At 46.0% G+C, this 11761-nt stretch overlaps 1 protein-coding gene across 1 annotated transcript in view; it reads left to right on the top strand.

Annotated features, from left to right (window-relative positions):
• Positions 1-11761, top strand: part of LOC126419354 (glucose dehydrogenase [FAD, quinone]) — a 172395-nt gene that overhangs the window by 69119 nt on the left and 91515 nt on the right. Inside the window, exon 6 of the mRNA XM_050086540.1 lies at positions 10415-10636. Within this exon, the coding sequence (XP_049942497.1) occupies positions 10415-10636 (222 nt within the window). The remainder of the gene's footprint in view (positions 1-10414; positions 10637-11761) is intronic.

The raw sequence follows: 11761 nt of genomic DNA, 5'->3' as shown, positions 1-11761 counted from the left end.
ACATCCGCATCCAGTGACGCCTATCGGTCGAGGATGACACGGGGGTCGGCCGGTACCGTTAAGCCTTACGAGGCCTGTTCGGACGGAATTATCATTTGCAGTGAATTTGTTCAAGTTGTCATTTTTTGTCGTTTCCACTGATTCACGGTTCTGTGTGAACTGTACTTTATAACAGGGATTCATATGATCCGCCATTGTAACATAGTGCGTGTTACTGTTGACAGTGACTTTACCAGTAGCGCAATCGAAGAGTGATGGATCATTTCGCCTGTTCACGCGCAGTACGTTACATTTATTCGTGTTCACGGTCAACTGCCAGCGCTTACACCAATCACGGATACTCCGCAGGTCGTCCTACATATCTCTGCAGTCCTCTGACGTTGCTGTAGAAAACAGCATCGCCTGCAAAAACCCTCAAGGTGCTTCCCACGTGTACCTATCACTCTCCCTTGAGTTAGTCCCTCAACGTCAAAGCACTGAGTTGTATATGTTGGAAAGTGCTGAATCTAGTCACAAATCTAGTCTGATAATCGGTAAACTGGTATTTAGTTAATTAGCCTTTGCCTTGCAGATGTTGAGTACCGCATCAATGCAGTCCGTTTCGGAAAATCTCTATTGATTTTTACAGAGATTTTCGTCATCCAAATATGTCATAACACGCGAGCATGAAACGTGTTCCAATACTCTTAAGCAGACTAATAGCAATAATACACTCCTGGAAATGGAAAAAAGAACACATTGACACCGGTGTGTCAGACCCACCATACTTGCTCCGGACACTGCGAGAGGGCTGTACAAGCAATGATCACACGCACGGCACAGCGGACACACCAGGAACCGCGGTGTTGGCCGTCGAATGGCGCTAGCTGCGCAGCATTTGTGCACCGCCGCCGTCAGTGTCAGCCAGTTTGCCGTGACATACGGAGCTCCATCGCAGTCTTTAACACTGGTAGCATGCCGCGACAGCGTGAACGTGAACCGTATGTGCAGTTGACGGACTTTGAGCGAGGGCGTATAGTGGGCATGCGGGAGGCCGGGTGGACGTACCGCCGAATTGCGCAACACGTGGGGCGTGAGGTCTCCACAGTACATCGATGTTGTCGCCAGTGGTCGGCGGAAGGTGCACGTGCCCGTCGACCTGGGACCGGACCGCAGCGACGCACGGATGCACGCCAAGACCGTAGGATCCTACGCAGTGCCGTAGGGGACCGCACCGCCACTTCCCAGCAAATTAGGGACACTGTTGCTCCTGGGGTATCGGCGAGGACCATACGCAACTGTCTCCATGAAGCTGGGCTACGGTCCCGCACACCGTTAGGCCGTCTTCCGCTCACGCCCCAACATCGTGCAGCCCACCTCCAGTGGTGTCGCGACAGGCGTGAATGGAGGGACGAATGGAGACGTGTCGTCTTCAGCGATGAGAGTCGCTTCTGCCTTGGTGCCATCGATGGTCGTATGCGTGTTTGGCGCCGTGCAGGTGAGCGCCACAATCAGGACTGCATACGACCGAGGCACACAGGGCCAGCACCCGGCATCATGGTGTGGGGAGCGATCTCCTACACTGGCCGTACACCACTGGTGATCGTCGAGGGGACACTGAATAGTGCACGGTACATCCAAACCGTCATCGAACCCATCGTTCTACCATTCCTAGACCGGCAAGGGAACTTGCTGTTCCAACAGGACAATGCACGTCCGCATGTATCCCGTGCCACCCAACGTGCTCTAGAAGGTGTAAGTCAACTACCCTGGCCAGCAAGATCTCCGGATCTGTCCCCCATTGAGCATGTTTGGGACTGGATTAAGCGTCGTCTCACGCGGTCTGCACGTCCAGCACGAACGCTGGTCCAACTGAGGCGCCAGGTGGAAATGTCATGGCAAGCCGTTCCACAGGACTACATCCAGCATCTCTACGATCGTCTCCATGGGAGAATAGCAGCCTGCATTGCTGCGAAAGGTGGATATACACTGTACTAGTGCCGACATTGTGCATGCTCTGTTGCCTGTGTCTATGTGCCTGTGGTTCTGTCAGTGTGATCATGTGATGTATCTGACCCCAGGAATGTGTCAATAAAGTTTCCCCTTCCTGGGACAATGAATTCACGGTGTTCTTATTTCAATTTCCAGGAGTGTATAGGCCTACAGTTAGAAGGATCCGCCCGAAGAGTATTTTTAAAAGCTAGAATGACCTTCCTTTTTCTTCCCTTTTTCCAGTCGCTTGGTACTACACGACTTACGGTTCACTGCTGCTAGCAGCGGAGCGAGTTCCTTCCCGCAGTCTCTGTAGAAGCTCACACGTATCGCATCCGGTGTACACGTCTCTTCGCCAATGATCGATTTCAGTTGAATGTCTATTCCGCTATCACTTATCTCACTGTATGCTATTTCGACCTTCGTCCGACAGGTGGAACTTCACTCCAACATGGCGCTGTGAAACAATCCGTAATACTGAATTTAGTATTTCGGCCTTCTCTTTCTGCAAGCTTCCATTTGGATGTCTGCTAGGTCACTGAGCGTGTGAATATATATATGATTTCAATCCGCTTAGTGTCACAATGTAGGACCTCAAAGTGTGTCACTGTGCTCCGGTTACGCTCACTTCGACTTAAACTTAGTTACGCCACCTAGACGTTCACGTCGCTTAACTCTGCCTTCAAGCTCTCTGTGCCTTCGTAGTAACAATCTAACGCGACTATTGCAGCACACTGGGTCTTTAGCATCCACCACAACTTCGTTCGGCATATACTGGTCTAAGCATAACTGAACGACGTGATCAGGTAAATGACTGGAGTATGCACGAGTCAAGCGTGTCGGGACTCCAACTTAATTCTCACAGACGCTGACAAAAGAAAACGCCTACTGACTCGCGTAGAACTTGCTGTAATACTGCCTTCATTAAATCAGCGAGGTCACGTAAGGAACTGAAAGCTAAATGTTGTGGTCAACGTTCTCTTAGTAATGTTTACTGCCACTGCAGCGAAATGTACTTTTTCATAAGGTGGACAGTATCGTTCAAGCAGGGTGTTACTTCGTAAAGCGACAACTTTACCGCGTTGTGGAAAGCGTGTCGTAGCCTGAAACAGGTTCCTAACCAGGAGTTTCGTCTCTCAGAACGTTTTCTCTCACTGTTGCGTCATCATCGACTGTAACGTATATTATGAAGCAACTAAGAAGCTTCTTGCTCATCAAACCGAGCGACGTGCCGCAGTGGTTAGCAAAATGGATTCGCAACGTACAAGATGGCGGTTCAAACGCGCTCCCGACCACTCGCATTTAGATTTCCCCGTGACTTCCCTAAATCGCTCCAGGGAAATTCCGGGTTGGTTCATTTCAAATGGGAACGGCAGATTCCTTTTAACGTCCGTGAAACATTCCGAGCTTGTGCTCCGTGTCTAATGACATCGATGTCGACGAGACGTTAAACCATAATTTCCTTTCTTCTTGCTCCTCACCTTGTCATGCAACTACTCGGTGCAACAATTCATCATCATCATCATTTAAGACTGATTATGCCTTTCAGCGTTCAGTCTGGAGAATAGCCCCCTTATAAAATTCCTCCATGATCCCCTATTCAGTGCTAACATTGGTGCCTCTTCTGATGTTAAACCTATTACTTCAAAATCATTCTTAACCGAATCCAGGTACCTTCTACTTGGTCTGCCCCGACTCCTCCTACCATCTACTGCTGAACCCATGAGTCTCTTGGGTAACCTTGCTTCTCCCATGCGTGTAACATGACCCCACCATCTAAGCCTGTTCGCCCTGACTGCTACATCTATAGAGTTCATTCCCAGTTTTTCTTTGATTTCCTCATTGTGGACACCCTCCTGCCATTGTTCCCATCTACTAGTACCTGCAATCATCCTAGCTACTTTCATATCCGTAACCTCAACCTTGTTGATAAGGTAACCTGAATCCACCCAGCTTTCGCTCCCATACAACAAAGTTGGTCGAAAGATTGAACGGTGCACAGATAACTTAGTCTTGGTACTGACTTCCTTCTTGCAGAAGAGAGTAGATCGTAGCTGAGCGCTCACTGCATTAGCTTTGCTACACCTCGCTTCCAGTTCTTTCACTATGTTGCCATCCTGTGAGAATATGCATCCTAAGTACTTGAAACTGTCCACCTGTTCTAACTTTGTTCCTCCTATTTGGCACTCAATACGTTTATATTTCTTTCCCACTGACATTACTTTCGTTTTGGAGACGCTAATCTTCATACCATAGTCCTTACATTTCTGATCTAATTCCGAAATATTACTTTGCAAACTTTCAATCGAATCTGCCATCACAACTAAGTCATCCGCATATGCAAGACTGCTTATTTTGTGTTCACATATCTTAATCTCACCCAGCCAGTCTATTGTTTTCAACATATGATCCATAAATAATATGAACAACAGTGGAGACAGGTTGCAGCCTTGTCTTACCCCTGAAACTACTCTGAACCATGAACTCAATTTACCGTCGACTCTAACTGCTGCCTGACTATCCATGTAAAGACCTTTAATTGATTGCAAAAGTTTGCCTCCTATTCCATAATCTTGTAGAACAGACAATAACTTCCTCCTAGGAACCCGGTCATATGCCTTTTCTAGATCTATAAAGCATAGATACAGTTCCCTGTTCCACTCATAACACTTCTCCATTATTTGCCGTAAGCTAAAGATCTGGTCCTGACAACCTCTAAGAGGCCTAAACCCACACTGATTTTCATCCGATTGGTCCTCAACTAATACTCGCACTTTCCTTTCAACAATACTTGAGAAGATTTTACCCACAACGCTGATTAAAGAGATACCTCTGTAGTTGTTACAATCTTTTCTGTTTCCATGTTTAAAGATTGGTGTGATTACTGCTTTTTTCCAGTCTGATGGAACCTGTCCCGACTCCCAGGCCATTTCAATTATCCTGTGTAGCCATTTAAGACCTGACATTCCACTGTATTTGATGAGTTCCGACTTAATTTCATCCACCCCAGCTGCTTTATTGCATTGCAATCTATTGACCATTTTCTCCACTTCATCAAATGTGATCCTATATCCATCATCATTCCTATCCCATTCTACCTCGAAATCTGAAATATAACTGATCGTATTTTCACCTACATTGAGCAACTCTTCAAAATATTCCCTCCATCTGCCCAAGGCATCCACAGGATTCACCAGCAGTTTTCCTGACCTGTCCAAAATACTTGTCATTTCCTTCTTACCTCCCTTTCGAAGACTGCTAATTACACTCCAGAATGGTTTTCCAGCAGCTTGACCTATAGTCTCCAACCTGTTTCCAAAGTCTTCCCAAGATTTCTTCTTGGATGCTGCAATTATCTGTTTGGCTTTGTTTCTTTCTTCAACATAACTTTCTCTGTCTACCTGAGCTCTAGTATGTAGCCATTTTTGATACGCCTTCTTTTTCCTTTTACAGGCTGCCTTGACTGTGTCATTCCACCAAGCTGTTTGCTTCATCCTACTTTTACACACTACTGTTCCAAGACATTCTTTAGCCACTTCTAGTACTGTGTCCCTGTACCTTGTCCATTCCTTTTCCAATGACTGTAATTGACTACATTCAACTAACTGGTACCTTTCTGAGATCGCTGTTATGTACTTGTGCCTGATTTCCTTATCCTGAAGTTTCTCCGCTCTTATCCTCCTACATATGGACCTGACCTCCTGCACTTTCGGCCTCACAATCCCAATTTCACTGCAGATTAAATAATGATCAGTGTCATCAAAGAATCCCCTGAATACACGTGTGTCCCTCACAGCCTTCCTGAATTCCTGGTCCTTTATTATACAGTCAATGACAGATCTGGTTCCCCTGCCTTCCCAAGTATTCCAGTGAATGTTCTTATGTTAAAAAAAGGAGTTTGTGATTACTAAGCCCATACTGGCACAGAAATCCAAAGAGTTGTTTCCCGTTCCTGTTGGTCTCCATATCCTCTCCAAATTTACCCATAACCTTTTCATACCCTTCTGTTCGATTTCCAATCCTGGCGTTAAAATCACCCATGAGCAGAACACTGTCCTTGTCCTTTACTCTAACAACTACATCACTGAGTGCCTCATAAAAACTATCTGTCCCTTCACAATGCGAATATACTGACACAATCCTAATTTTCTTGCTAGACACTGTCAAATCTATCCACATCAGTCGTTCGTTTACATACCTTATTGCAACTATGCTGGGTTCCATTTCTTTCCTGATGTAAAGCCCTACACCCCATTGTGCTATTCCTGCTTTGACTCCTGACAGGTAGACCTTGTATTCTCCCACTTCCTCTTCTTTCTCACCCTTTACCCGAATGTCACTAACAGCTAAAACGTCCAGCCCCATCTTACTTGCAGCCTCTGCCAGCTCTACCTTCTTCCCAGAGTAGCCCCCATTGATATTAATAGCTCCCCATCTCATTACCATTTGTTTGCCAAGTCGTATCTTTGGAGTCCCTGGTTTGTCCGTTAGAGGTGGGACTCCGTCACCTCCAAAGGTCCGAGGCATTTTGCTCTGAATGTTGCCAGCATCATATTTAAAGTACCAGGGAAGCAGGTTGCTAGCCTTACTTGCCCCGAGTCCCATTGGGTTTTACCCCTAACGGCTGAGGGACTAACCGGCGGATTTGGTAGTCTTTGCCGTATGAGCACAAAGGTGACCACGACTCAGAATATGTCCGAGATGCCCAGCCTTCTTCCAAAGTAACTGGTATCCCGACTGTCGGGACCACTTACTTGGCCACTCATACGTTGCCCGTGGTTCATGAACTAGGACATGACTACAGGAACCCACACCATGAACCATTCATGATATACCAAAAACCATATACTCCTTACTCTTCATCACTCATAAAATGAGTACTTTTTCCCGTTCTCTAAGAAGCGCTGTCCGACCCAGGGTACATTGAGACACTTTTCAGCCCAGTACCAGGCCAGCTGATTGGAGGCACACTGAGTTCCATTTCGGATTGAAGTAGCAGTACTGGCGTTTGCCTTATGCCCCACCCCCCCCCCCCCCCCCGCCGACTTGCTCGGATACATCAGTGGAGTGTGCCTCTGGTGTTCACGGCATCGGTCCTCGACGGTACGCATCGTCTGACCAATATACGACTTGCCACATTGACACGGAATCTGGTACACGCCGGCCTTCCTCAAACCGAGGTCATCTTTGGCGCTCCCCACCAGTGCACAAGTTTTATTCGGAGGACAGAACACCGTTCCGACCCGGTGTTTCTTCAAAATGCGGGCGACTTTCCCCGAGAGCGCGCCTGTATATGGAATAAACGCAGTGCCTACCTCCTCCCTCGTGATTTCATCCATCTCCACAGGTTGTGCTATAGTGGTTAGGCGGAGAGCACGTTGAATCTGCCACTCTGAGTACCCATTTTTTCGAAATACAGTTCTCAGATGTTCCAATTCCTGGGGTAGACTCTCTGCGTCAGAGATAGTGCGCGCCCTATGTACTAGAGTTTTAAGTGCCCCATTCGTCTGTGAAGGGTGGTGGCAGCTGTCTGCGCGCAAATACAGATCAGTGTGCGTTGTCTTCCGATACACCCCTTGACCTAGGGTACCGTCAGCCCTTCTCTTCACCAAGACGTCAAGGAAAGGTAATTTACCCTCCGTTTCAGTATCCATAGTGAATTTGATGTTGGGGCGTATGGAGTTTAGATGTGTAAGGAAGTCAAGGAGTTTATCCATACCATGTGGCCAGATGACGAACGTGTCGTCCACGTAACGGAAAAGCAAGTAGGTTTCCATTCGGATGACGACAGGGCTTCCTCCTCGAAGTTCTCCATGTACAAATTCGCTACCACCGGTGAGAGTGGGCTACCCATGGCGACTCCCTCCGTTTGTTCGTAGTATTCTCCATTAAAAATACGTGGAAATCAAGACATGCCTAAAAAGTTCAGTGGTCTTCTCGTCAAACTTCTGACTAATCAATTCTAGTGACTCTCGCAGGGGTACCCTCGTAAACAAGGAAACGACGTCAAAACTCACCATGATATCTGACTCATCCAACCTGAAGGCTGTGTATTATACGGCTCAATCCCCCTCTGCCCTTCCTATCTTCCTTCTACCCACCTTCATGTAGATAATGAGTTTGTGGTCAGCATCGCATGGCTAATACTTACTCACTTATTTTGTTAAGTAACAGCGTAGCAGTTCATTAATTTGAAGTATGATATAAATCTAATCCCTCAGGTGCTCTCGGCATGACTGATTAATGATGTGCGTTCGGGAGTTCTGCCGGCTGAGTCGGTCGTCTAAAACCTGTGCGTAAAGTGGAAACAACAACTCGCACCATTGAGACATAAATCGATAATCGCGAATCCTAGAACCAATCCTGTGCAAAGGAATAGAAGAACTTCATCCCTATTCTTGTGTAATGTACGCACAACACCTGTCTCGAATAATCTTGTGGCCACTATTCCTCCCTTCCTAGCTTTTGTGTCCAAAGTCGCAGAGTTCGGGTTCCGACATGAAATCTTTTACGCAGAGACTCTTATATGGGACTACTCTCTGACAACAGAGCACTGGTTTGAAGGAAATTCCTCTTCTGAATAATGTTATAACTGCCCACTGGTACTAAATACTGAACCTGCGCTCCAAGGTCACGTTGATGGAAAATTTAATGATGGACGACCAATAGTTCACTCCATTATACGGCTAGACCGACAAAAGTCCCAGGATTACATGTGCTGCGTAGAATGTGTCTGAATACGTGGCATTACGAGTGAGTATTTGTCCTAGAGATGGTTGCACGGTTGCAGAAATCAGAGCCAATAAAAAAGAAAATTAGTTGGAATGTTTCGACACGAACCTGCGTCTCAGAACAGACCTATCCCGCTCGTCTGACATTACAAGCCTGTTTTCTTGACAGCTAAAACGTAACACAATACCATAAGCTTGAAAGAAGAAGACACGGCGCGCTGAAGTTCCAGTATGTCTTTACTTAATGCGCCGACTAGTTGCGGTATCATTACACATCATCTGGTCAGCGTAATGGAGCCATTCTTGCTATGGCGATCCATTGTCACCAGGTGCCATGTATAACTAAACATAATACGCAGTTGTACATGTACTTGTGCAACTGGTGCCGTGTGTGACATTTGTCAGTTTACAATAAAGATCTTAATTAAGAAAAAATTAAAAATGCATTTGTAAGCAGCAGGCCTACGTATGGTGCACAAGCGCCGTACAACCAACTGTTGTGCGCGTGACTGGGACAAAGGCTTTGTTTGTAAACTTTAGAAGTGTCACATACTGTGAAAATACACGCACATAAACAACTGCGTGCAATGTTTAGTTATTCATGGCATATGATTACAGCAGTTTCCCAAAGCTACCCAGGATGAAACAGTTAAGCTGACCTGATAACAGCGGTACACAAACTCTTTGAATTGAGTGAACTCCTATGGCAGCTTCCTGCTGTTCTTGTATTCCTTTCTCAAATACTTACAGCATTTAGTCCGATACATTTGTGTATAATTATTACTACATGTTGCGTACGTTACAAAAACTATTAGAAAATTTTGTTATTGAAATAAGTAACTAATGAGATACCGTATCACAATGTGGCAGTATGTAATACAATTGTTAAGCCCACTTGTTCCACGCCACAGTGGAACACACATATAACTACAGTAAAGTAATCAGACTTGACGGTGCAAATAGTGAAGAGCCCAGTGAATTTGTCTTTGTGGAAGGGAGGTCATTTTGAACCTCTGGGATATTACTGTAGTGGCTACATTTGTAAGCAAAAGTGTCAGACTGTTGATGGAAGTCCTCTGGTGTGTAGTTACTACAGTTCATACGCATTGCAGGAGGACCCAGCACAAAGAATGATAGTTCAGGATTGGTATACAAGCCATATGTAACATTATGTGCACCATCAAAATGTCGATCTTACAGGGAAAGGATATGAAAAAGGAAGATGAAATCAGATTGAAGGTAAGGAATTCCAGGAAGATTACCAACGGGTGAAAACGAAAATGAGTAGAGGGAGGTGGATGAGGTGAGGGAAAGAGAATCACAGTTGAGGGGATGCTGCAAGTGCCTAAAGTTCATTGTGTTCTTTCTATTCGCTGTGGTCAGTGGTGTGGGGGTTGGTCAAAAATGCTTCTACTGAACCCAACAGTATTCTCCTAGATAAGCTGAAATATGGTATCAGAGGTCTAGCTGGTAATTGGTTTTGACCTGTCTAACTGAAAGAATACAGTGTACTGCTTTAAGAAACTCAGGAGGTGCACACATGAAACAACAACTTGACAATAAGGAATAATCACTAAACGTGTACCACAGGGATCGATATTGGGTCTGCTCTTGTTATTTATAAATGACCTTGCATTTGAGGCAGACTCTGAGTCGCAAAGTGTTCGGAGCGCGTTCCGACTCTGACGTGGACCATTGCACTGTGTCCGCAGGCGGTGCGGGCGAAGCGCGAGGTGGTGCTGTCTGCGGGCGCCATCAACTCGCCGCAGCTGCTGATGCTGTCCGGCGTGGGGCCGGCGGAGCACCTGCGCGAGCTGGGCATCCCCGTGGTGCGCGACCTCAAGGTGGGCCACAACCTCCAGGACCACGTGGGGCTCGGCGGGCTCACCTTCGTCGTCGACAAGCCAGTCACCTTCACCAGGGCCCGCTTCCAGGTGCGTGCGTGCGTGCGTGCGTGCCAAACAACGCCACCGCTCTCCCGGGACATGAAGATCTTGCTTCCTCCTCCAAGTGGAGGACTTTTCTTTATAATCCACGAACCCAAAACGAAAAACTACGAAAAAAACTAAAAAATCTCCTCCAACTATCCGTCACGCCACTGACGGCAAAATGTCTGCTTATTTGGACTTACGCTCCATTACGTAAAAAGAACAGCCGTCTTTGGATTTGTACCGCTACTCTGTACTTCACTGTATGGGGTAAAGCACGTAGGAACGTCGCATTACGCACAAGATGTCAAATTAAATACCTCTCTGCCGTCTAGTTTCCAAATTTATTGTACTTGGCTACCAGTTTCTACGTTTTACTACGCCATCTTCCGACCCCTGACCGACGTGTAGGCAGTTATACAGTCGGCAGATGATCGCTATAGCAAGCAGAAATCCACTAATACCAGTTTCGCTGGCCTCTGTTTTGTCAGATCCGAGGCAGAATCTTCCTACACGTCGGTCAGGCGCCGGAAGATGGCGTAGTAAAACGTAGAAACTGGTAGGCAAGTAAAATAAATTTGGAAACTAGACGGCAGAAAGGTATTTAATTTGACATCTTGTATCGAAAACCCGAGTACCGCAACCATCTCTCAAAAGATGGACATACAGTCATATTACGTAGTCCGTGTTTTCAGAGTAATGAATACCTTCATCATTTGCACCATATTTTCAAACGTATCTTTGCTTCATCAGTGAGCAGTGATCAATTGTCACAAGGCGCCACTGTATAATTACAGATGTGCCATTTCGGAGCTTAACTACAGGGTGCAGAAAAAAACACCCTGATAATGTCAGATCAGGACAGCGGACATTGAAATGATCCTGCTCTCAAATATTATGTATTTAATTTGAAAATTCAGTTTTGTATTTCGCTTCTTCTCACTACTCGATGCGAGTATTTGTACGAAATTTTTTTGAGTGCAAAACATTTCGTTGAAGAATTTATGCTACTTTCCTTCTGTTGGAGGTTCCCATAGTAATTGAACAATTTAACACTTTTTTTTTTTCGCTGCAGAAAGTAATGCGATGACTCACTTGGAAATTTGTTGCATTCTTACGATATTACAGATA

The sequence above is a fragment of the Schistocerca serialis genome, chromosome 9 (assembly GCF_023864345.2).
Source record: "Schistocerca serialis cubense isolate TAMUIC-IGC-003099 chromosome 9, iqSchSeri2.2, whole genome shotgun sequence".
NCBI classification, from domain to species: Eukaryota; Metazoa; Arthropoda; class Insecta; order Orthoptera; family Acrididae; genus Schistocerca; species Schistocerca serialis.
The sequence above is the reverse complement of the archived record's forward strand: the minus strand, read 5'-3'. Positions and strand labels throughout refer to the sequence as shown.